Below are 25252 nucleotides of genomic sequence, written 5' to 3' on the forward strand. Positions count from 1 at the left end.
TCGGGCGTTCATTGTAAGTCTAGATCCGCACAAAAACAGTTTCATCACAGAAGGAGAAAAATTAAGATTACTCTGTCGACACATTCCGCCATCAGGGAATGGATATACCATCAAAAAGTAACAACAATCGCAAACAACAATCAAAAATTTATACAGTTCTGCAAAGAAAGTAAAGAAAGCATGTAAAACACGCACAAACAGTCATCAATAAATTCTCCAACGGAAACTCAAATATTCACCTTCTAACGTGTAATCCCACAAATATCCCGTCCTCTCAGTGCAGTCGTTGGCTGCGGCTGTTTGTCCATAATACCAGATTTCTTCATAATCCGTTAAATTGATACCAAAAATTTTCCAGTTAAAAAACCAACTTTCCCTAGCGCATAATATTAGTCCAGAGTTTTCTGCAGGTCCGAATGCGGGTTGTCCACATAGAAAATGAACTTCTCGATCCCGATCAGCTGGTAATTCTCGATAAACTCGATCAGCCGGCTGACGGAGACATTGCCATACAACACCGGACCACACACGGCCATGGACAAATTCCGTGGCCATTCGTCGCGTAGCGGATGCACGGGGAGAGCAACAGTATCACAGGCGGAGCGGGAACGGCACTGAACGCCGACGGAAGTAGTGTTCTCGTCGGGAGGAAAATCACAGATAAATCGCACGTCACCGTACTGTGTCTGCAATTTAAAACAGCTAATAATTTCACTATAAACCAAACCCACACAAAAACCTTGCCTGCGCTCACTGCCATAAAACAAAACACCGAAATAGTCAACAGTAACACACGTAGTTCATTTCTGTCTGCTTCGAAAATACAGCAACAACGCGCTGTTTTATAAAGTAATTTTTAAAAAAAAGCAATAAACGCAATAATTGTTATTGATTATAAAAATATCACTCTCGTATCACTGCTATCTAAAGACTAAAGTGCAGAAATATTGATTATTTCAGCGGAAAAATTAGTTGTTGTTTGGGATTTGGGGCAAAATACGTCAAATCAGCCGATTTTATCAAACGTTTTTCGTCAATTACGGATAAAAAGTAAAATGTTAAGTATTTGAAAATACGCAAATAAACCTTAATTTCAATGTGTTAAAAATTTGAGTAGAAACTTCTTACCCCATGCCTATCGCGACGGGTTTCGTTATGGACGCGAATCTCCGCTTTCAACAGTCCTTTATCCCCGCCAAACATACACTGGCACTCGACATCGTCCAAAAATCGATTCTCCGTCAGCTCTACGATGGCAATAACCTCATCGTAAGCTGCGGTGGATGCTTATCCGTCACGAAGGCCGAGTACAATCCCATCTTCTCGAGGATCCTCATCCAGCGCGTATCGGGCAGAGAATTCTGGGCCTCAGGCAGAGCGATAAGGACGGTGCACTCCGTCCATCCCGGTGAGCGAAAACGCTGGATACGCGGCAAGGAGTCATAATACAGAATCGTCAGGTAGATACTCAGCGCGATAAACCCGATGACGGCGATCAGGAAGAGCGTCGCCTGGATTTGGGTGCGTCCGATGCTGCGTTTCAGTGCAAACTAGATGCAGCAGTATATACGACATGAATCATCTGCAAAATTGAGCGGACAGTCGATCCGAAAATAATCCCAGTTAACGCCAGACGCCGAACCAAACCAACAAATTTCCACATAGTATGAATGAATGTAACAGGATGCACGGGGCGCAGGCGGATGAAATTCTGAGGAAAAATCAGCAAGCAAGAGTCAAGCAGAGCGCAGTAGTCTAAGAAATGCGTGACACGACAGCAGCAAAATGCATACAATATTGAAGATTTAAAAAATTACAGTGTTTTTGGGCGATGGCCAAACAATTTATTACCAACTAAAATACAATGTAAATTTTAAAATTCACGGAATTTTTAAATTAAAAATACGATATCTATTCAGACATAAAAAAGTACTTTATGAAACTAGTTCTGGCAATTACTCACCTCCATATATCATCTGTAAAACTGTCCGCAAAGTTCACGCTGAAATACGGCTACGATTTGTTGATTAGCAGCAGCCGCTTCACCTTCTCGCGTTTTTGGCGACCCACACGATTTTCCGTAAAAGTTTCTTGTCGGGATGGCACTACAGTTTCAGCAACATTTTCGTCCTCCGTCCATGTTTCATCATATGCGTCGCCCATATCGTGGAGAATATTATGCAGCACACAGCACGCCAGGAACCAAAAAACAGCTTTTTTATGGTCATCTGCTGTTTTTATCATCACCCGCAGCCCCCGGAGGCTTTGAAAACGCCCCTTGAGTATGCCAATGCAGTGTTCATTTCCGACCCGTGCTTGCGCTAGGAGAAAGTTGAACAGGCTGTTTTCTTCGAAGTTACTCTCAGGAGCTTTGTAGGCAGGGACGACGTGAACGTCAGGCTGGTATCCACTGTCAGCGAGAAGATATTCTTCGGGTTCAAAAAACTTCTCTGGTCGCTGCGCGAGTGATGAGTGCTTGTACACTCGACAATCATGCGCGCTCCCTGGAAATCCTGTGAATGCGTGGAGTATCCGCTTTTTGTCATCCGACACCACCATGGCAGACAGCCCGTAGCAGTTTTTACGGCTAAAATAGTCTGCTCCCTTCATTGACGGACATGAATCCAAAACCACCAGCGTCCCATCTACTAATCCCACACAATTTTCGAAGCCATATTCCTGAAAAAACCTTCGCTTGATTTTTCGCTTTTCGTTTCTATCGGGCCACTGGACAAACTGTGGCATCAGAGATAAAAGAGCCGTTATGACATGCGTGGTATATAGCTCAATGGCGCCACAAGACAGTCCCATATTAAAAGACATATGATTAAACGAAGCTCCATTTCCATAATGGCCAAATCGATATAAAGCAATCGCCAACTGAAAATCTACTGGCCGCTGGATATTTGTTGATTCGTTTTGAAAAACACGGTGTCCGCAAATAAGATCGTAAATTCTTTTAAATCCTTCTCGTGTAACCCGGACTTCAGCTCGGTACGTAGTATCACTGGCGACTCCCAGTTTTTCCATCCAGTCATGCCTCTTCGGTACAACGGTTCGGTCCATAAGAAATCGTTTACTGGATAAAAAGGCAGTGAATTCAAGAATCTCATCGGTTTCACTCTCCGACGATTCACTGGAACTCTCAGATGAGTCGTCGCTACTGCTGCTCGAAGACTCATCGAGCGCTTTTTCAACAATCTCCAGCTCACAAAGGGTTTGCAAGTCGCAGAGGAGTTTTTTTCGAGAACTCATATTCGAGCACTTTTGTAAAAATCTTGCAAAAGGGAATGAAAACCGTACGTGATAAAAAAGAAGTGTCAAAAAGCAAGACAGAGCGTGACTATCTGAAATCACCGACACATGGTGAAAAATAAAATTAAATTTAATTCGAATTAACAGTACGGGCACATATTTTGAGTTAGTGGTCTCGCTGCTCTGTAACGCTCTGTAAGATTCAGCGGTGCACGATTGGTAAATTCACTTTTACAGAACTTCCGGCTCTGTATCGTACAGAACGCATTTAAAGTGCCTTTCGAGTCTAGCTAATAAGTATCACGAAACAAGCACAAACTTAAAATTAAATACCAGAACAAATACCAGGTGCTGGGGCCACAAAACGTAAAAATCTTTTACTTCGTTGTACCACTGCTGGATAACGGCATTCCACGATAGAAAACTGTTGCCACTGTTGTTGTAAGCGATGTTTTGACCACACTTACTACCACCTTGTAGTTAAAAAGTTGTTGTTTCAATCTCTTGAGCGTCAATAAAACAAAAACAGAATGATTAGTAAGTAGTATATCGTACAAGGTATATATTGGCGAAGAAATTTACGATTAGATACGAGTACAAAACTACGCTACTAGTATATATACATGGTTTGCCAAGCTTCTACGGTTGTGCGTGTGCTGCATCCTGTGCGTATTTAGTGAAACAGTGAATACTGTAATACTGTATTTAGATATTTAGTGAAACGTTAGCTTCTTATCGACAGTCGTGAAGCGATCGTGTGCTCGTTGCCGTTGCAGTATGAAGACAAAAGGAGTGAATAAATAAAACCATAACAAAACTTTCTGAGCTGGTCCGGACAAAAAGTAAGGGAACACTCCTCTGAGTCCTCTCGTACTCCTAGAGCAACGGCAATGGTCTGCTTGACTGCAAGCAACATTTCCGAGCATAATCATCCATTAATGTGTATTCGTACTGAAAGCGAATGCAGCCTTCTGTTATACAAACACTTACATAGGTACTCGTATGCCAGGTAGAAGTACAACACAGCAGAAGAGGCCATAATTATGGAAAGGTCATCATCATAGAAGACGATATGGTGAACAAGAATCAAAGTTTTATTTGTCGGTAATTTTTATTCCTTGTTTATATTCAACAGTTTGCAACTCTGCTATATGCATTTCGGTTTGCTTACCAGGAATTTGCTTCGGCCCAGGTCCGTTACCTTAGGACTTGTATTGGCCCAATACTGGGCATTACTGGCTGCACACGCATCGCAGTCGGGCTTGAACATACGTACATGGGGAAGAAGCATTCTTCGATACGGTGGTATCGCATATTGCCGTGCATTTTCTAGATTCGAAAGGCGTTGTAAAGGCTGGGCAGGGATTTGGTGGCGTGGTTGTTGACATCGTCGTGGTGGTGGATGTTGCCGTTGTTGACGTTGTCGTTATCGTTCTTGTAGTAATGGTAGTTGTAAACTTGTAGTGGTCCTCGTTGTTGGCGCAGTGGTACTGGTTGCCGTATACGTATATAGTATACATCGGCTCGATTGTCATACGTGCTTGTGGAGGGATTGCAAATGCATTTGAAATTCGGACAAATGGACAAGGGATCCTTGCAGTGCTTCCCGTTGCCGGCACAGGGACATCTCGGCGCTGCTTGTGACGTGGCGCCATTGCAACTGCGAATAAAAGCCAACAAACTCTGTACAGCGGACGCCATACTTGTGGCCCCATCTGACAATGTTGATGAAGAGAAAGATGTAGATCCAAAGGAGCGTAATGGGAATCCATGATCGCTCCACAATATCATGATCACTAATATAACACTAAAACAACACTAATATATCACTAATACAACTGAGATCGCAGTTAAGCACGCCACGAAATCGAAGTTCCACAGTCTGGTCTTGGACACCGGAAGAATCATTCTACATTTTAAACGATACCGTGTTTCATTAGACTACTACTAACCTGAGAGTAGTGCGACTACGTACTTGCTACTGTTCCACTTTTGCCAAGTCATTAGCAATGTTGCATTTAAATCGCAGCTGAGAAAGCATAAAAGGTCAGCCGTAGAAAGACATAAACGATATACACTTGAGCAGTCCGACCTTTGGGGTAGTACATGCATTTGCTTTCGGCTAGCTAGCATTAAATTTATATTACTATTAATGGTAAGTAATAACACACTCGATTGATCAAGACAGCAGCGAGATATTTCTTTTGGTGCTAAAACAAAGCACGATGCGGGCTCTTCTTGTTCCATTTAGAATTCTTTGCTGCTGTAGATCTAGCTCGCTGTAATTAGCCAGACAGTCGGGGCCGGTTCCTTGTACTCAACGTAAGAAACTGTCACCTCTGCCTGTGGCCCTGTAGGTGCCTCACGTATCGCGAAGCTATTCTACTCTTCTGACTGGCAAGTGGCAGAAGATCCAGAATATCACTAAACTGACGGAAATAATGCAAGTATCGTACAGTATCAATTATAACCGGAAGCTACATATACTCGTAGAACTATCTAAGTCTGCTGTCTACACGCCGCATCATGTTACGCGCATACATTCGAAGATAGGTAAGTCAACCCGGTGAGCGAAACAACGGTGACCCGCCATTTCGTCGACCGACACAAAAAGGCGAACAGCCACGATGCCGACCTGTCACGGATGCCGACCCGTCGAGCAAGCGTATTGCTAGTCCTTCTCAATCTTAGACGTCTTGGGTTTCCTTAGGTTTCTTGTATTTATTGTGTTTCTTAGATTCTTAGCTGCCGGCCAGAAGGCTACGGCTCATACGTGATGCCTGCCGGCCAAAAGGATGATTCAAAGAGCACATTTTCCCAGCACCGCTGGACGCCGCTGGTGGAAATGGAAAGTTGCGCTAGTGCAACTACGAAGTAGAAGGCGAGTTAGGCGACGTATTGAAATAAAAAACAATGAGTATTAAATTCATTTAATTTACCAAATAACAATGTCTATTTTACATCGAACTCGAGGATAATAAAATTAATTCAAGAATCACAACTGAAGAATTCACCATCAATTAAATAAAATACAGAGTAAATACAGGGTAATAATAAATACAGATTAACATTATTACTCTGTATTTAATAAATTACTTCATAAATACAGAGTAATAATATACAGTAATCGTGTAATCAATGATAAATCAGATGATTATCATTTATCACCGTTTATGGCAGTTCAAGGGCCGCAGCGGCGCAGTCAAGCGCTTTCCCTGTTCATTTAACGCCGGTCATCGGCTTATCAAGCTGCGAACTGGCCAGGCCCAATAAAGTGCCAAGTGAGTGAGTGGTCTGTGGTAACTGTATGTCTGTATCTTCATTTTTTGTCAGCCCAACTGATTGTTGTCCTTCCACTTTTACTTTCACGTAATCCCGACTGATTCAGACGGACGGGTTAAATTCTATCGTATCAGCTTGTTTTATCACTGATTATTTATATTTTATAAGCATCCTGCACGTCCATAGAGCGGTCCTGTTGAGGGAAGTTTTAAGTATTTCCTCCAAATTCTATCGTCAACGGATAATTGCATTTATTATCAGGAACGCGTAAGTTCCTGCAGCGTTACACTTGTAGCTGATATTTAGAAATTGGTCGGAGTCGAATAGTGTCTATCTCTGTTTGCACTGTGCATGCTGGGCCATTGCTAGCAATTCGCGGAATCGTTTTGTGCATTCTGGAAAATTCATAGCTGTGATTATGAAAAGACAGGACGGAATTTGGGTTGCAGGTAGAATGCAGTTCCGCTTCTTCCCTGTTGCATGCTGTTCCTGTCTTGCAATGGCGTCGCTGATGGGATTTTCCGTGGGATCGCTCTGGACCGATCAGGGATTTGATAGCTGTAAGAAATCTTCCTTTAGTGCACAGTACTATTATTGTATCGCAGTTTGTAGAAATTATGTACAGGGATTTTTCTGTGCTTTACAAGTTTTTAAGGACTGATGGTTTTCGGTGCATGCAAATCGAAGTTGCATGTGGCGCTGTTCTAAAATTATTGTAGTGTAAGTATCTTTATTAGAATTTGGAAAATCAAATGTTTAATTCAAATTTCCGATAAATTTTTAAATATAAAATTCATAAGTTAATTCAGTATAGATTCCTCATTGTTGATTTTAAAAAGAAAATGTTGATTTTATGTTTTAATTTCCTTTCGGAAGGAATCACCCTGCTTCAGTTGATCCAGCATTGAACGCGTTACGTGATCGGCGTAAATAATAATTATGTCACGCTGATATACTATAAATTTCACGGAATTGATCCTGGTAAAATGTTTTTATTCCAAACGTTTCCGCAGATTATGCAAGTCTTTTGTCACACAATGATTGAGCTGTTCGTTATCTGATTGCATCTAGCGCCGATGACAATGGAGGCGTTCGCACTGTCTCGAGCCTTGTTGCAGCTGGACGACTGGGAGTGGTCTGTGGACAGCTACAATCGCAGCGATCGCGTGTCCTTTTCACTGTGGGATCTGCCTTCCTTTGATTCATTAGGTGTGTTGCAAAGTTATTCCCCAAACGACAAACTTAATATACTACCGTACTGCTCGTACGGATTTTTATGCCTGACCCGATGAATTTCTGTTTCTTAAATATGCGATGCTTAATTTTATTGTCGTTAAATGTTTTGAATTTCATAATGTGCCACAGAATCATGTTTTCTTGTTGCAGAACTTTCCATGCCGACAGAGAAAAGATGCCCGTCAAGCCAGCATGCGAAGTCCTTCTCAAGACAACATACTGTGGCTTTTTATCCCGTTATCTTTGACGGTAAGAATAAAGAAAATAAGTTAAACGAACGGTGTTTATCGTAGTGCAGTGCCACAGTATCCGTTCCACGTTGTATGGCTGTGTCCGCGCTGTGTACAAAAAAGACTTCCTTGGTGATACAGTTGATCATTGCACTAAAATATTCTAACAATTTTTTGTATTTTTACAGATATGTTTTCCATTGATAAGCGCGGGAACACGCTCCATTACGTCGATGGTATGTGATAGCATTTTCATGAGTATTTAGGTTTTTTAAGCATGGCTTACTAATTTAATTTACCTTAAAATTATGCTACTACGCTAAATAAATTTCTGTTCGTACGTGATAACATTGTCATGAGTATTTGGGTTCTCTAAGCATGGCTTGCTAATTAATTCACTTTAAAATTCTGCTACTACGCTAAATACGAGTAAATTTTTATTTCTAGATAAATCATCGGTCGCCCGCAGTGCCTATGACATTTTCCCTTCCCTTCGCCGTCTATCGTCCACCGTGGTCCGATCGATGAAGTACGCCTTACCTTTTGGAATCAGCATCGTGACCTCGTCCTAGGCGCACGACGCAAACGGGAACCAGTCGTTTCTTTCTTTTCGTTGATCTGTGATTTACCCATGGCCGCTTTGTTTATTCGCTACCCAAGCATGCTTTGCCTAGATTTTGTTTTTGGAAATTCCTGTAGATAGTACTTTTTAAGTTTCAATCTTTTTAAAAGTTTTCATTGATCACTTTTTCATCGCATATGAGACGCACTGTGCAAATGCAGTTGGATCTCGGTTGAATTATACTGCAGTGTTTTAAACCGCGGAGCCTTTCCTGTTCTGGGCTTAAAGTTTTACCAAAGAGAAACCTTGTGCTCATTAAAATAAATGAACATTTGCCGTTTACAGATATTGTACAGCATAAAAACGCTTATTTATTCGGCGGGATTATAGATGCGGTAATCCGATATGATCCCATATTATGATTTTATGGGATTATCGGATTTTTTTCCTACCGCTAAATAGGGATGTTTATTGATCGCCCCAGGACAGCCGGTTTGCGTGCATCCTCCCTACCGCCTCCACTATGTCAACCGGAAGCAGATCAACAGAATTTCCCGGTTAAACACACCGGTCGGTACATTGAGCAATTATCGGTGGGAACAGTTGGTATTTGTCTAATAGCATCACTTGTGCACGTTTGCGTGTCTCCCGTATTCCCACGGCTCTATCTTTGTACCGCAAACAGAAAATGTAATTTTGCGCGCGGTGCCGGGGAAGTCAGCTGCATATGCTCCGTGTCGTTGCGGAATTCAGACGCATCCGCATCTCGATTGCAGTCGGTGTCAGCTTTGGAGGAAAATTTTTTTAAAATTTTTCTTTTGGTTTTGATTAGAAAAATCGCCAAAAATGCCGGTTGTGGGAACAGGCCGCGCCAGTGCCAGCTCGGTGTCGATGGGCAACACCCTGACCCGGGAGTTTCTTTTGCTTATGCAGGACAGTACGTCGAATCGGCGAAAGCGTTTCTTTAAATTGCTGGTGGTGTTAGCGGTGCCCATGGCGGTTTTAGTGCTGCAGGTACGTTGACTCCTTGAAAGTTATAATATTGACTCTAATTTACACATTATATTGTATTAATCATATACGTATTAACTAAATTGTAACGCTTTGTTTTAGTTTTGATTTTCTTACATCACGGTGTTTTGTTTATTTTTGTTTTACATTGTAATAGTAGTTTTTTTCAACTTATGGCGTGCGCAAGAGCTTCTGTCGAACTGGTACAAAAGATACAACATGTTCCATGTTATACGAGTACTCGTATAAATATAAATTCACACGTACTAATACTAAAGTATATATTAAATAATTTCTAACTGCACTGTTTTATCTGGCATAGCGGATTTTGAAGAGCTGTTGTAAAAGTACAAAAATTGTAATTATGTTCGATCGGCGTACCACTGTATCTTATTTTTGATTCCAAAAAATAGCAAACTTATTTACACATCGAATTTAAAACTTAAGTACGAAAATTCATCAAAAAAATTGCCGAAGTATTACGATCTCAGTACAGTAGAACATTTGTGGCGCTTCAATATTTCTAACTTATGAGAAGTGAAGAAATCGTAATTGCCACTAGACTACCTCGGTACGCTGACAGTGCTAGGGTTTTGCATCGCGCATTTTTAAATTTATTATTACGAGTGTTTGCAATTGTTTTGTAGTGTTCGGTGGTTATCATAAAAGCGCTACATTCTAAATCGGAAGCAACGCGTACCACGGAAACCATCACGACAACCATACAAACGGCCACGATTGTTACCAGACTGCAACGGGAGAGAGGAATGACCAGGTGCGTGTCGATCGGATCCCGTCAGCGGTAGAAAAATTAAATAATTTAGTTTACATGGACTTTATATATGCCGTATTTGTTGTATTCCATATCTGTCTTAAATCCAAAACAAACTAAGAATAACTTACACCAATTAGAGCACTGAGCGCAAGAATGTACAGACTATCTCGTACATTTTACTTTTATGTGTTTTAATGCAGAATATTTTTGCAGTTTGTTTCTCAGCTCGCACAGGTATGCATCAGATACATAATGAATGCCGTTTTTCGGAGTAAAGTATTGTATAAGCTTAAGTTTCTGATAGCCCCGAAGCCTGGAAGAATGTGGTGAATTTTCGAAAATCATCGGACGCCGGGATTGCTGCGGTGGAACATTGGCCCGGTAACGTCAACGATGGACCGGCGCTCGCCACAAGGGATGCGTTCCGGTGCGGTCATCTTTACTAAAAAATAAATATAGATACTATAACATCAACAAAACTATAAAATTCATAAAAAATGATATTGCCTTAAGCACAGAGCAGTCGAACCCCAGAAACAAAGCATGAACACCAACTCTAGATAAATACCGTGCTCTAACCGATATAATTTTATGTTGCGGCAGTAAGTACTTGTCTTATATACCGTATGAGCAATTAATGAACATACGTTAACGTTAGTTGAATTGTTGTTGATGAGATGGATGTATGATGCAGCGGTTCTTTTTCTCGGTTACAGAGACACTCTAGTGGAGCACCGGATACCGCAAACATCCAACCATACCTCCATAGAAGAAGTGTTTTGGTATACGAAGTTAATAACCGGGGCTTTGAAGCTGATGAATCGTGATATCCGACTGAGCGGCGATGTCGGAGGACAGCTATGGACATATCTATTTGCCTACGAATCCTTTGTCAATGCCAAAGAGTGTTGGGGTAAAGTGCTTCGAGAAAGCAAATATTGACTGGATTAAAACGTTAATTTAATTACCACCGGAAATAACTAAAATATTTACCACTTATTCCATTCGAAAGACCTTCCAAAAATAAAATAATTAGGGTATGCCGTAAAAATTACGATATAACAGTATTTATCAAAATCCTTTAGATTGTTGTCCTTTTTATAAACCACGCATGAAAAAAACCTTCGAATTTTGTAGGAATTCAGCGCGCTCTGGGTAGCGCATATTATGGGCGCGGCTATCATGTACCAGACGAGAAAAAATTATTTTACGGTACTTCCGCGTGTCTATCATTGTCTTCCATAGATGATCCATACAAACCCATTAAGCGGGTCGATTTTCTGTTAATTAGAAGTGTACCTGAAAGCACAGACCTTTCTCAGTCTGTGCTTCGATCATTCGCAACGCAGTCGCGCACTCTATGATTCCCTGGTGGCCGATAAAACATACCTCCTCGATTACATCAATGCGGTGAGGAAAACCGTCCTGGAAGTGCCCAACGTCACCGCTGATGCGCAAACCGGGCTGGTAAATATCGAATATTTAGTTTTGCTGTCTTACCGTCGAACATCTATCGACGGCAAGATAGCAAAACTAAATATGCTTAATATTGGTTTTGACTATGGAATTTTTTAAGTCTTCAAATACTTAAAGGAGGCTTTCCGTGATTTTTAGCATAATATATTAATCTACACTTGATAGTAAACACGTATTAAAAAATTATTTAGCAAAGTTTTTACAACTACGTACTTATATTCGACACGGCTCCATGTCTTAGTATTCAAACTGCTGTCCTTTAATTGTAGAACTGGTTCGGGAATATGACAACCTATATTGATTTAACAAGCGGAATCGAAACGGATTTGACCAACACCATTCAAGATCAGCTGGCCGCGCAGGTATGTGAACATTGTTCGGTTTTGTCAGTGAACAATTTATTTCCGCTGCCGTGTGGGCACACTGGCGGGAATACTTTTTCCATAAACTTTACTACCTTTTTGGACAAATTTATTCGAATCTATTGCGGGACAAGTGAGATAGCTTTGGTAGTTTATTAAAGCATTAGTTGAGATTTATAAGTTAGCATTATAATAATTGTTATAGCCATGAACCATGCACTGAGTGTGCATAGCAAAAGAAATAGTCGTAAGCTACATATACAGGGTATAAAGTTAATAGGACAAATCGATTCCCTCTTACATTTGGCAAAAAATTTATTAAGTTTAATCAAACTAGGCTGGTTATGAAATTGATTATATGGCATACATCGATTAACATGCAGAGTGCACACTCAGTATTAAACTGTGTCAGGGGTAAGCTATGTGGACCATTGCACTACGAAACCACGATAACGCAATGACATTGTTTACAACTTGTACGTAAAAAAGTGCTTGTAACGGTTTACACAGTAACATTAGCCTCTAGCTAATTCTTTTTAGGAGCTTTTGGGTTCTATCAAAGTTTGTAACGGATATTTTCACAATTATGACAGTCAAGGTTTAAAGGTCTGTTTTAATTAGAGCCATTTCTCCTTATATTCAGGTAGCGACTGCACAAGGAGAACTGTCCGAAGCGCTGACCTTTCTGATTATCGTCTCCATCGTGTGTCCGCCGCTTTGTGTCTGGTATTTCCTATCGGTCAGTCGCATTAACCGCACCATCGGCAAGTCGGCCAAAGCGCTAGCAAACCAGACCACGGAACTATCGGCCGAAAAGCGAAAAGGAGAAAAATTGCTGCACAGAATGTTGCCGCCTACCATAGCCGTACGTATTTGGGCAGCTCCGACATGCAGACGTCCATTATGGTTTCGGTAACTGGACTAACCGTTACACTTTAGGATGCTCTAAAACGTGGGGAAAACGTATCGGCGGAACATTTCGACAGTACCACGGTACGTTATAATTACAAATATGAAAAGCATTTGCAGATCATCTAAGCATTTTATTCGCAAAAGAGACATATTTTCTGGGTAAACAAATATACCCAGAAAATATTTGTTTACCCAGAAAATATGTCTGTATTTATTTGTTTGTTTACCCAGAAAATATTTATTTGTTTACCCAGAAAATCTCCTCGCGCAGTACACCGCTGCAGGTGGTGGAACTACTCAACGGCCTATACACCAAATTCGACTCGGAGCTGGACTCGCATGATGTCTACAAAGTGGAGACCATTGGGGATGCGTACATGGTGCGTGCGTGCGTTAACCGTGCGCCGTGGTAACTACAGCAGCAGCAATTTTCAGCCCATTTTACAAATTCTAGACCGCTCTTATCTAAACCCTGCACAAGTTAATAAGCGGTTCGTAGTGTAATGGCCGCACTACACAGGAGCGAAGAAAGTTTTAGTGGTTAATCGGGTATAACGCTTTAAACACACATATTGAGCTTCGAAAGTGTATCTTTTTTAACGATGTGAAATTCCGCAAGGTGGGCTTGTATATGCGAACATACATTAGTAATAGGTTTTTGCATCAGGTGGTCAGCGGACTGCCGCAACGGAACGGCAATGCCCATGGCAACGAGATCGCCACGCTGTCACTGGAACTACTTAAGATTGTGTACGATTTTAAGATCCCTCATTTGCCGACAGATCGCCTGAAGCTGCGCATTGGACTCCATACAGGTCTGGAGCATCTGACCGTCTGACCGCTCAGTTTCTGACTTTATTGACCTGATATTGATGACCTTTGCTGTTTTGGAAAGATAGGTCCCGTTCTGGCCGGTGTGGTTGGTAAGAAAATGCCGCGCTATTGCCTATTTGGACCAACGGTTGCGGATGCCGCAACGATGGAACAAAGTGGATTACGTATGTTGTTCTATCATCTTTGCTCAACAAATTAATGGTTGTAATGTGATTTTCTTTCCCGCAGCTTTGCGTGTGCATATAAGCCAGACGTGCAAGAATCTCCTGGATAAACTTGGGGGCTTTGAGTGCGTAAAGCGCGCGCGGGTAAGGGTTGAGAAACCGCATGGACTTGAAAAGCAAAAGGATTTTTTTATTAAGTTATCCTGTAGATATTGGGAAACCTAAGCGCGAGTTAATGCAGTTTTTGTAGCGATGTGTACACTGCAATAGGCGCTGCAGGAAAGTGATGTATTCATGTTGCACAGGAATCCGCGGATAACTTGGAGACCACGTACTGGTTGCTTGCTAAAGACGGCTACAAATTTCGCGCAGATGCTCCGGAACTGTTGTAGTTACAGATGGCGACCGGTATTGATATCAGTTTGTCCATTTAACGCTTGCCAGGTTATGCGTAAATGTGTTGTACGAGTACCACTTAATTTATTTCATTTAAGTCGTTCCAGAAACTATAAAAGCATGCTTCCAGAAAGTTTACGCTTGTGGCTGTATTGGTACATGTATTTACAAAATTGGAGTTGTTGAAAGTTAATACTATGTCACTCATCAATGGTGCAATTTGCCGTCTTTCTGTTTCTGTCGAATTTGGCATTTGTTGTCGGAAATGATCATGCACAAATCCAAGGATGTCGCTAACGATGATTGGCAAAATTGGTATAAAGTTTCTGCGTTGTGAATGCAGAAAAGCACTTTGTACGCCTCGTGACCGAAATGAAGATCGATACTGCAGAACGTTAAACTGAAAATGACAGGGAAACGTAAAATGTACATGCTGCTTAAATAAATAAACTACGGGTCCTATTTATTATGATTATACAAAGTAGTTTTAAGTTCGGATTGGCTGGCGTTCGAAGTAGCACGGCATCCGTAATACGATGCCGACAGGCATAACAGCATTCTCACATAAGTGTATCGATTGTCTCTCGTTACGAATGCTAACCAATCCAGCGGAAAACGTTTTTCGGCATTGAGCATCAATACATTTCCAGTTCATGATCACTGCCTGGCAAACACACCTTTTTACTGTCAATATGTCGAATAAAAGTATCACCCGTATAAACCGATCAAACAGTTGCCTTGTCAAATTGGTAATTGCTGTTAGGATTAAAGGTCACTTTTTCCCGCTCGATGAACAGCGTGCCAATCCATCTACTTGCAACTGCAGCGCCGCAAGTCCCTGATAATCGTGATCAGGTAAATATTGGCTAATTTCTCGCCGGTTCAATAAGATGTGCAGGCTCGTAACGGGAAACATGCCGGCTGCTACCACTTTAATCCCGTTAGACAAGCGCGCGCCACAGTATCATTTGGGACTGAACCCGGCACGTATAACCCGGCGTTCCATATAGCGCAGCCGGTGGGCACGTGAGATAGTCGTCGTTAAAATGCTCTTTCCACGGCGCTAGAGAGCTATTTGTTGGTATTGTCCCGGTGTGAGGAAAGGCTTATCCAGGGCGGTATAATATAATGAAGAGAAATTAGCGGCGATATATATGGCCTCATCTAAGCCTAGTGTGCAATTTAGCAGTGCGCCGCCAGAGATTATCCGCTCCCGACATGATCTGCGCAGACGCGGCGGTAATATGGAGGGAAAAGGAAATTCCGTGGGGCCGGCGGCGGCGCACGGGGAGAACTATGATGGGTTATCTGCGGAGAATCGTACCGTGCGGAGGAAGCGGCTGGTGAAGCTGCTGATTATCTTTGCCATACCCGTGATCGCGGTTTTTACGCAGGTTAGTGCCGACTATGCTAGCCGAATACATCGCGAAGGTATATCAGTTTTGGGTTCGACGGCATAATTATACTGTTCGAATTCACCATCGGGTACTAACAACAGCACCTGTTTTAAAAGGGTAGCCACTGTACAGATAGGAATTTGGCTACTGTTTTTCGGTAAAACGTCAAACCAATCAATTTTTACAGATGTTTAAAATAAGATGCTTTTATTTAAACATAAAGGCGACTTATTTACACGGTATTATGCGGCACTTTAATCAATGTGATATTTGCATATTAATTGTGTTACTTAATAATTGTGCAATTTCTTATTGAGCAAAGTCTTGTTAGCAGAGGCTGATGAGCTTTGTGACTACCGGCGCATACATGTGCTACGCAAATACAGTAAATACAAAGGTGATTTCTTCGTCGTTTGACTATCATAATTATCAATTACACGTATTCGCTATATTAATTTTACGAGTGCAAGGTAGCCCCAATGTGGAGTAATGTGACGCATGCACGCAGATACTTAATCACGATATTACACTATTTGATTACATTTGATTTTGTAGCTTTTAATATGTGGTACTCGGAAAAGAACACCGAAATATTCGTATATAGGTACTAATATCTCATCGTCAGTAACTCTATCTGCTCACCGCCATTAGTTACCAGTACAACGTAACTTCAGTTAATTAATATCCTGTCAATTAAACCAACCATAATTTGTTGTTGGCGTGACGGTCTGTCCTTTTGGTAGCCGACGGTCTGTCCTTTTGGTAACCTTATATTTATATATAAAAGCCTGCAACCTCTTGTTCTGGAGTGCACGTAAATTACATTCGAAAAGTTTTATAGTGATGTGCGTTTAGTACTTAGTTCCTTGAAATTGTTGAAAAATGTTTTCATTCGCAACATTCCACATTTAGTGCGGTATTTTCCTGGATCGGATGCTGAGTGTAAACGAACTGGCCGTTAAAACTAACGCCACAATCCATTTTCTCCTGGGAATGGAGCTGGTAATCAACTGTGTGCAACACCAACGCGAAATATCCAGGTACGTGTGTAAAAGGCGATTGTCTATGCTCAACCTGTCAGAGTTGTCAAATAATTCATCAACAAAAATTTTAACATTCCCATTTGACATTACAGTTTACTAGCCTTAAACCACAGGTACGAACCGCTGTTTTGTATTCTGTTAACGGTAGAGTGTACAATATACAACGATGAGTGTCAACGTTAATATTTACTGCAATTACAGCTGCGCTAGCCCATCCCTGAAACAAATTTTACCTTTACCGACGGCGGAAAATTCTCCCGTAATTAATCTGACAGCTTGCTTGCAAATATTGGACGTAGAGCCTTACTGGAAATTTCCCACCGGCACCAATTATCACATGCTGAATACCTCGTACCGCGATGTCCTCATCTGGTACACAGACGAAATTCTTGGCCAACTATTCCGGTTAATTGATCGTAGAGTGCACTTGCACAACGATAACAACGGGACCATGTGGGACTACGTTGTGGCTTATGAATTGTTTATGCGAGTGCGTGATAACCTCGGTACGATGCCCATATTTCCTATCCTACTGACCGTGACTTACCGTGAACCCCATGGCATGGGCACGCACATTGGTTCTATAATTTCAAACAAAATTAATGGATAACATTACTTGTAATAATGTCTAGGCACTAAGCACTATATTCTTGTTGATTAATAATTAATTAGCTTTTGTAAAGCGTTGCTGCATTGTTTCCCGCGCATAAATTTCTGAGCAACATAAGCTATATTTTGCACGTGTTGTTTTACTAGAATCATGCATTATATGCATATCAAAATTTCTCAAAGATGGCTTAGAATTAATCTGCTTTTCGGCAAAATCTTTTAATTTAAATTGTTAGTTTTACTTGTGAAATTTGTTTTATGTAACCTCTTATTTTTTATTGCAGTTAAAGCAGCAGTAGTTTAACTTCACCGGTAAATTTTTCTTTTTATCCTTTTTCTCTCCATTTGTGCACTTTACCGAGAAAGCTAGGGTGTCTATTTCCGCTTTCCTTTTTGCAGAAATCCAAAGGACCCTCTCTACTGCATTTCTTATTACCGGCTCCGCAAGACAATCCGATTTGAAATGGTTTATAGGTGCGTCAGATGCCTAAAATTGTACAGCCGTTCAGAGCGCTGAAACTCTATATTTCCATGAATATAAGGAATATCATTTCAGTAGTGAATGACTACCATCCACCGCGCAAAATACTGCATGACCTTCTTTAATTACCACGGCAGTACTACGTGACCTTTATTTAGTGGCTTTGTTGTTTCAGAGAACGGATCGATCTGTGAAATTTTATTAAACATTTCCGAACACTACCTGAACGCCTCCCGATTGTATCCGCAGCTGTTTCTCCGCTTCCGGGAGGCGCATCACCGATGGCACAACGCCAAACAGAACCTGCTGGACGAAAATAAAAACCGGCTTAATGGTTCGGGCGGGGGTGGTTTGACAGCGGAAGCGGAATTCTTTCGAGCCGTGGTACTCGAGGTAGGACAACAGCTGCGTCAGTATCTTCGCTGAGTATGGATAATCTTCACTAGCAGAAGGAAAGTTTAATGCCGTCCACAATTACAAAGCTCAAATTACGACACAAAGCTGTCACATGGCAATCTGCTTTAAAATTTTTAAAATGCAAGAAACTATATATTACGCAGATATACATTTATCTCTTTAGAATGAACAGGCTTTTTTATGTGCTTAAATGCATCTGATATCAGAATTCTTGATTAAAAGCAGTTATGAATTTGCAGTTACAAACCTCGGTTGAAGATTTTCTATCAACCACCACAGTTTTGCAACACAGTATTGGAGATGAATTGAAAGGGCTCTCCAGTCTGCAGGTACCGTGTATACTGTATTATTAACAAGTCCACAGTTAAGAATAGTGGCAAAATTAATTTTTTTGTTCATAAGAACGCTAACAGAAAAACGTATATATAAAAAATTGAATATTAGATAAGAAATTTCACAGCGTATATATAAGAAAATTAACTATGCGCCCCAAAAGGTTAAACATAGCACTCGCACATGTACCGTATATAGTGCATTTATTTAATAAAAAACATCCAAATTTGGCGATTGCGGCTGCGTATTTTATCGTAATATATTAGTCTTATACAGGAACTGATTCATTGAATTTATGGATTTATTGCCGTGTAGCGCCACCAAGCCGACGTGGATAGACTGTTCGGTATCGGACTGCTGATCTTCAGCGCCATCGTGTGCCCTTTATTGGCCATCTGGTACCTGCATTCTGTCAATGACCTGTCGATCCTCATTGAAACCTATGCATCCAGCATGACGCAGAAGGCGGCGGAACTGACGTTCGAACAAAGGAAAACCGAACATCTTCTGTATCAGATGCTGCCGCCCACTGTGGCCGATGCTCTTAAGCACAACGTTGCCGTGCCGACGGAAGTCTTCGAGAACGTCACAGTTTTCTTCTCTGTTGTGGCGAATTTCGAGTCGTTCACGAACATATGCGATCCATTACAGGTTTGTCCTTTTTTATAGCAGAACTTAGTCAATTGTGTAAACAAATGTATCAGCCGATAAAAAATTTTAAATGTGCATAAAAATAATTGTTCGCCTAGAGATTATGAAGCATTTACCGTTAAGCAAAAAAACTACTACGACCATAATCAAAGAAAGATACAGTTGCTAAATACTGTTTGACGGATTTAGTATTGACGGTTTAGTATTATTTACTGCGCATCTACTGTAACAATGTAAGTAGGCCTGACTGCATAAGTATATAAATTAAATTTTTTTATGTTGTTCACTGTCACGATTACTATAATCATGAGCTAAGCAACTGGCCGCAGGTCGTGGATTTCCTTAATACACTGTATTTGATGATGGACACGGAGATTGATCGGTTTGACGTGTACAAGGTAGAAACAATTGGTAATGCATACCTTCGCATCTGATTTTGCGTCGCATTACATACACACATGTTTGTCTCGTGATCTATCGAATTTGACATCGATTTTGCTCCTTTTTGCAGGTGACGAGTACATGGTACGTATAACTGCACTCACACGGCAGTTTTTTCACTACAAGTAATACCAAGAGGACGTCTCGGAAAAGTTGGTTAACTTTTGAAACAACGAAATGCAGGTGGCCAGTGGTCTGCCGGCGCGCAACGGAGACAAACATGCGTCGGAAGTAGCCGATCTGTCGCTGAGGGTTATGGAAGCCGTTGAGCAGTTGCTGTTGCCGGATAACGACGCGGATATTAAAAAGATATCTCTGCGCATCGGCTTGCATAGCGGTACGCCGCGCCACATTAGTAGAAGAAACCAAAATCGTTAATATTTATCTGTATTTATTGCTTATATACACATTTTTACATATATATACTTTTTTACATTTTTACTTATATACACAAAGTATGTATTTTAATATTACTAGATATTAAATATTGAAAACTTACTGCTACATGATTGCAGGAAACTACCGCATACTAATATCATGTGCTGCATGTAATTTGCGAAAGGATAATCCCTATGCAGTAATCCTGACTATTTATTTTATCTATTATGCATAATTTTTCCTAAGTAATTTAAAAATGGGACGAAACGAAACGAAACTGGAATGTATAAGCTTAATTAAACAATACCATCATGCTTAGGATTGTTACTGTTAGCGCAGCTGCACTTTGCTGATTGAACATCGTGGAATTTGCGATTGCGCACTGGAATTCGTTATTTCTGAATTGCTTGTTTATTATTTATGTTTAATCAGTATGTTGGCTAATTATTCTGCAGGCACATGTGTGGCGGGAGTCGTCGGATTAAAAATGCCACGCTACTGTTTGTTTGGCGACACCGTCAATACCGCCTCCAGAATGGAGTCTAATGGGAAAGGTCAGCCGCTTCTGCGCACATGCTGGCGTCTGCTTTATTAAATCCTAATATAGCATTGTGCTTATTTTAATATTGTATCTCCTATTCGCACCCGATTTTGCATTGATTGGGAGATAATTACACCTTTATACGAAAATTGCAGATGGCCAAATACATTTGTCGGTAGCTACAAAAGAGTGCCTAGATGTCTTTGACGCCTACGTGCTTTTGCGGCGCGGAACAATCTCGGTTAAGGTGAGACGACATTGACGAACAAATTTTCGGTGTATAATTTTTACGTGATATTAATTAATATCTGCGGATAAAAAATCAGCAGAAGTTTTTCTGTAATAATATGACAACTTCATATTTGATTTTAATTATGTGTTGAATTTTTATCCGATAGTCATTTGTTAAGATTTTAGCAGAACATCTGTTTCTGTTACATGGAATGGAGTATAGAATAATTAAAACATTAACGGATTATATAACAAAAATTAATTAATATATATAAGTAAAATACGGGTTTCGATCTCGCAGTTTTAATTGCATGTAATAATATCTTCAGTAATGTTCAAATAAATACACTGAAATTTCACAGGGTAAAGGATCGATGGAGACATTTTGGTTATTGGGCAAGAAAGGAATGAATTTCACCATAATCCCGCCGGATCCCGATTGATTACAAAACTATCAAGCCTACAGGGAATGTGATATATCTATGCAATCAAACTCCAAACTTGTTCTGTGATAATACGTTTTCACTTTCGCTCGGGTTAGCTGTTATTGTCAAACCTGATCTTGGCAAAGTAAATGGAAGTCTTTTATGAAAATAATTAAAATGTATAAATGCAATAATATTGTGGGTTTATGAAAAACCGGAATAAACATAATCATGTCGTTTGGTGGATTTTCCTGGTAATCCTGCTAATGGTGTTCTTTAGTGACTATGGTTTCCCGTAACAAGCGCGAGAAGGGCGTTTTTGTAGTCACCGGAAGTTTCGCTCTAGAAAACCACGCAAGTAATTAGGCAAGTGAATAAATACTTAAATAAGCAGCAACTGTTTTGGAATACGTCTTAGATTTAAAATGTAATAGTGTCACCTCTATTCCAAATACCTAATTTATGTATATAAGCGGAGTATTTATGGTAAAATACCTCGATTAATTTTTCCAATGTCTTTCCATATTTTTTGGCATACGCGTCTTTAATTGTGCCGAGGTCTTTTTCTGAGCGGGAAATAATTATCCGGCTGAGTTTGTTCTCGTTGGTTCCTATTTTCTTCGTGGCTGCGTTGATTTCGTCCGCGAAGTAGCTCTCGTCACCATCAGCCAAATCAACTGAAATGCAAAAACCACATAAGGAAGATCTCGTTCCAGCGATGATGGGAAGCGAAGCGTGGTGCTATATAAAAAAAGAATAAGTAATAAAGTGTACCCATGGTCAACAGCGCTTTAGCGGCACCACTATCGATTTTGCCGGATTTCTCCCATGTTTTTATGGGCACCGTAATTGGATGCTTGGCGATACGTTCGAATTCGCGGAAAACTTGTCGTAAATGGGAGTAGGGTCGGCGCGAAAGGATTTCCACATAATGATTGATACGGTCCAGTCGCTCGGGCTGAGCGGAATATAATTGGTACGCGTCGAAATGGGGCTCAGTTTTCGTTGGACGCCGATCGCACTATAAAATTAATTGCAAACTTTGCAGCAATAGATAACGTAAAAAATTAATAAACAATTTTTTAACGATTTAGAACTAAGCACGATAGAATTATCCTCTGGCTAGCTAGGATTTAAAGGTCGCCTTTTATACTATAATTTAAAAAATCTTTAATAATAAACAGCTAATTCAAATGCTACAATCATTATACATCACGCTAGCGCTGATGGTCACTAATTAAAATGTTTATTTTTAATAAAAGTTATAAGTACATTATGCAGATTGACATAATTTAAAAAATTACAACGAATTTTATAGTTACGTCACAAGATAATTATAATATTATAACTGCTGCGCTTGTAAACTGGCGTTGCAAAGCGCCAAGTGTACAAGTACCGGCACTTTGTACGTACAGTGTATCCAGTTTATACAGGCTCCGGCAAGTAAGTACTTACAATTAGAAGTGCCAAAAGAAAGTCACGATAGACACCGGAAGTGCGCTCTGAGACCATCTGGCGAATTGGATATGCTGTGGTTTCGATATTATTAACTGCAGACGAAACAATCGCGTGTCACATACAGACTGTACACTTTATTATAACTAACATGCGATTCAGGCATACAAAAACCACGAGTAACATCGCTTTTCTTATCAGTAAAAACACTGTATATACCTAGCCGATAATAATATTCCATCTCCAGAAGATCCGCGTTATCATGGTTGAAAATGACGTCGTTAATGGCATCCTCGTCCAGCTTTTTGCCCTGCATATCAAATGCTTTCTAATTACTGGTCTCAACAAGTTGAGATTTTTTTGCATACTTATTTATATTAGTGTTATTACACGAAATTACAATTTTAGTAAAATTTATTAACTAACAGAATTTCTCACCACTTTCTTACAAAATTCGAAATAATTGTATTATATGATTACCAGCTTACATGTTTACCTTAAAAGCGGTGTTGAGGCGTTGTACGTCGTTGTTGACCGCGGACTGGAATAGCTGGACCAACAGTTCTTTGAAATCTCCAGATGTTTCGGATTTCAAAACGTCGACCAGGTTCTGGAAAAATAAAAAAGCTAGTCACAAATACTCGTACAAGTATTATTTTGCACTGCCTTTCGTTTTTGTGTGTGTTTATTTGATATATATGCCAAAATTTGGCAATTGTGCATACCAATTTTCTTTCTTCATTAACAGTTTTCTTTCTTCATTAACAATACAGATACTCTGTACATAAGAAGTGACAAAGAATAAAACGGGTATAACGACCATTACAAAATCACTATAATAAATTAGAAAATGGCTCATATACAATAGAAATATGCGTAATAAAGCTGTGGCATTAATAATAATGTAAAAATACGTCAAATAATATAGTATAAATAATTTTGTTTAAACAAAACACTTAATTTGTTTAATAAATGTTACTGTCACTGATTATTGCAAATTGCACGTGAATGAAGCCAACGTACCTTTGCGTACAATTCACGGTACACTTGCGCGATTTCCTGTCGCTGTTTCCACGTTCGCCGGCACAGAATGTTAATTATGGTCTTCTCATCCGTACCTAGTGAATAAAAAACTTATGAAGTACCTACTTAATGTATAAAAAACTTATGAAAGATTCGTCACATAATACAATTTGAGCATAGCCTGCATAGCCATAAAATAATTATATGCAAATATGTAGCCAGCTTGTGCCTGTTATTTTGAATTGTTTAATATTAAAACCAATAAAGAGCCATTGTTAAAATAATATTTCGCTAACATATATGTGTGTAAAAGCGCAGTATATGCAGTACATATTCGGTATTTTACGAGCGTTTTCACTGCCTTAAAAAACTTTTGATAAATTGCTGACAACTCTAAGGTTACTGAACGCTGAACATACCGACGCCTTTACACGCCTTCTGGATGGCTTCCGCATCGCCACGGGGATTAAAGTTGGGATGGGGTACAACGGTGGGGCGGTTCAGATTTTCCATATTCGATAACGTATTTAAATTTCACACAAAAATTACTTCTTTAAAAATTCTTATAAGCAATCCGGAAACAGATATTCGAATAAATCCCCAACAGTCGCCCCCGATCATAAAGCTTATGAAAATCGTGATCCCCGTGATTGAATATTGCCACTGTGTAAAGGCGTGTGATGACAGCGAGCAAGAAGTCTAGCAACACTACTATACAGCCGACGATGTTCCTTTTACTTAATTGTAAACCGTCAAGTTTTCCGATCGATGGCTGCCGGCGCGATCGAGCGAGCTGGAAGTGTGCCCAACACAACACAGAGTGCCAATTGTGTTGTACATACTCCTATACAGTATTCCGTATACTTTTTCGAGTACGTATACATGTACGAGTTCCGCACATATATATATTTTTGATGAATTCCGACCATTTGCTGTTGCAGTGAATAAATGCCTATCAACCCGGCCACTGTGAACTTGAACCCTGGTGGGTGTATTGACGCATGGCATTGATTGCTGATGATATTCGTTACTGTGTGTCTGTGTGCATATTAAAAAGCGGGAGAACGTAAAACATATGAAACATGTGTTGGCCTGCTGTTTTGTCAGGGACTAGGAATTTTATGATTGTATTGTTTGCACATGACAAAAGCCCGACGAGGGAGATTATGGTGATTATTGTGGCGTATCGCTATCGGAAACGGACATGCTGACTGTTTCGAATTATTCACGGCACATTCTGATTATGGTTGCGTAACAAAGTCATATATACCATCCACTTAATAGCTGTAGCATTCCAGCATATAAGCAGAATTTATAAGCATAATCTCGAAC

General features: G+C 40.3%; 5 protein-coding genes across 6 annotated transcripts; 3 read left to right on the forward strand and 2 right to left on the reverse strand.

The window, feature by feature from the left end:
* Positions 1 to 2: 2 nt before the first annotated feature.
* On the reverse strand, positions 3 to 3267 carry LOC129599354 (putative nuclease HARBI1). The gene is made up of 3 exons (XM_055497571.1): positions 1964 to 3267; positions 1129 to 1711; positions 3 to 686 (listed from the first exon to the last, which is right to left on the reverse strand). The coding sequence occupies exon 1, from the start codon at positions 3253 to 3255 to the stop codon at positions 2014 to 2016; it is 1242 nt and encodes a 413-aa protein (XP_055353546.1). The 5' UTR covers positions 3256 to 3267; the 3' UTR covers positions 3 to 686; positions 1129 to 1711; positions 1964 to 2013.
* Positions 3268 to 6562: 3295 nt separating this feature from the next.
* Positions 6563 to 8896, forward strand: LOC129599356 (uncharacterized). 2 transcript variants are annotated; one of them, XM_055497576.1, is made up of 6 exons: positions 6563 to 6804; positions 6991 to 7097; positions 7609 to 7746; positions 7924 to 8022; positions 8192 to 8239; positions 8451 to 8896. In XM_055497576.1, exons 2-6 carry the CDS (start codon positions 6992 to 6994, stop codon positions 8573 to 8575), a joined length of 516 nt encoding a protein of 171 aa, XP_055353551.1. In that variant the 5' UTR covers positions 6563 to 6804; position 6991; the 3' UTR covers positions 8576 to 8896. The 2 variants fall into 2 exon arrangements, with proteins under 2 accessions (XP_055353551.1, XP_055353550.1); XM_055497575.1 differs by having other exon boundaries at positions 6564 to 6804; positions 6987 to 7097.
* A 358-nt stretch (positions 8897 to 9254) lies between these two features.
* On the forward strand, positions 9255 to 14729 carry LOC129599347 (uncharacterized). Its single transcript, XM_055497565.1, has 15 exons — positions 9255 to 9579; positions 10224 to 10351; positions 10565 to 10585; positions 10656 to 10778; positions 11068 to 11264; positions 11489 to 11563; positions 11643 to 11818; positions 12097 to 12189; positions 12833 to 13054; positions 13129 to 13182; positions 13356 to 13481; positions 13769 to 13916; positions 14001 to 14099; positions 14164 to 14243; positions 14405 to 14729. Exons 1-15 carry the CDS (start codon positions 9412 to 9414, stop codon positions 14489 to 14491), a joined length of 1797 nt encoding a protein of 598 aa, XP_055353540.1. The 5' UTR covers positions 9255 to 9411; the 3' UTR covers positions 14492 to 14729.
* A 915-nt stretch (positions 14730 to 15644) lies between these two features.
* Positions 15645 to 21783, forward strand: LOC129599346 (uncharacterized). The gene is made up of 14 exons (XM_055497564.1): positions 15645 to 15889; positions 16805 to 16932; positions 17028 to 17048; positions 17137 to 17441; positions 17944 to 18018; positions 18201 to 18418; positions 18682 to 18771; positions 19091 to 19426; positions 19756 to 19837; positions 19938 to 19951; positions 20051 to 20204; positions 20701 to 20799; positions 20942 to 21033; positions 21380 to 21783. Exons 1-14 carry the CDS (start codon positions 15650 to 15652, stop codon positions 21458 to 21460), a joined length of 1935 nt encoding a protein of 644 aa, XP_055353539.1. The 5' UTR covers positions 15645 to 15649; the 3' UTR covers positions 21461 to 21783.
* On the reverse strand, positions 21506 to 24780 carry LOC129599349 (annexin A1-like). The gene is made up of 8 exons (XM_055497567.1): positions 24340 to 24780; positions 23921 to 24015; positions 23394 to 23507; positions 23117 to 23207; positions 22898 to 22992; positions 22217 to 22463; positions 21938 to 22119; positions 21506 to 21784 (listed from the first exon to the last, which is right to left on the reverse strand). The coding sequence occupies exons 1-8, from the start codon at positions 24431 to 24433 to the stop codon at positions 21719 to 21721; spliced, it is 984 nt and encodes a 327-aa protein (XP_055353542.1). The 5' UTR covers positions 24434 to 24780; the 3' UTR covers positions 21506 to 21718.
* Positions 24781 to 25252: the final 472 nt, after the last annotated feature.

The sequence above is a fragment of the Paramacrobiotus metropolitanus genome, unplaced genomic scaffold (genome assembly GCF_019649055.1).
Source record: "Paramacrobiotus metropolitanus isolate TYO unplaced genomic scaffold, Prichtersi_v1.0 Parri_scaffold0000144, whole genome shotgun sequence".
Lineage (NCBI taxonomy): Eukaryota > Metazoa > Tardigrada > Eutardigrada > Parachela > Macrobiotidae > Paramacrobiotus > Paramacrobiotus metropolitanus.

Coding starts and splice junctions, on each gene's coding strand:
- LOC129599356 (XM_055497576.1), top strand. CDS start 6,992: ATGCAGTTCCGCTTCTTCCCTGTTGCATGCTGTTCCTGTCTTGCAATG. Junction 7,747..7,923: donor GCCTTCCTTTGATTCATTAG/GTGTGTTGCAAA, acceptor TTCTTGTTGCAG/AACTTTCCATGCCGACAGAG. Junction 8,240..8,450: donor CACGCTCCATTACGTCGATG/GTATGTGATAGC, acceptor TTTTATTTCTAG/ATAAATCATCGGTCGCCCGC.
- LOC129599346 (XM_055497564.1), top strand. CDS start 15,650: ATGGCCTCATCTAAGCCTAGTGTGCAATTTAGCAGTGCGCCGCCAGAG. Junction 17,049..17,136: donor TTACTAGCCTTAAACCACAG/GTACGAACCGCT, acceptor CTGCAATTACAG/CTGCGCTAGCCCATCCCTGA. Junction 17,442..17,943: donor GCGAGTGCGTGATAACCTCG/GTACGATGCCCA, acceptor TCCTTTTTGCAG/AAATCCAAAGGACCCTCTCT.
- LOC129599354 (XM_055497571.1), bottom strand. CDS start 3,255: ATGAGTTCTCGAAAAAAACTCCTCTGCGACTTGCAAACCCTTTGTGAG.
- LOC129599347 (XM_055497565.1), top strand. CDS start 9,412: ATGCCGGTTGTGGGAACAGGCCGCGCCAGTGCCAGCTCGGTGTCGATG. Junction 13,055..13,128: donor TGTTGCCGCCTACCATAGCC/GTACGTATTTGG, acceptor GTTACACTTTAG/GATGCTCTAAAACGTGGGGA. Junction 13,482..13,768: donor CCATTGGGGATGCGTACATG/GTGCGTGCGTGC, acceptor TTTTTGCATCAG/GTGGTCAGCGGACTGCCGCA.
- LOC129599349 (XM_055497567.1), bottom strand. CDS start 24,433: ATGGAAAATCTGAACCGCCCCACCGTTGTACCCCATCCCAACTTTAAT. Junction 22,120..22,216: donor TAAAGCGCTGTTGACCATGG/GTACACTTTATT, acceptor TTTGCATTTCAG/TTGATTTGGCTGATGGTGAC. Junction 21,785..21,937: donor CATTGGAAAAATTAATCGAG/GTATTTTACCAT, acceptor GTGGTTTTCTAG/AGCGAAACTTCCGGTGACTA.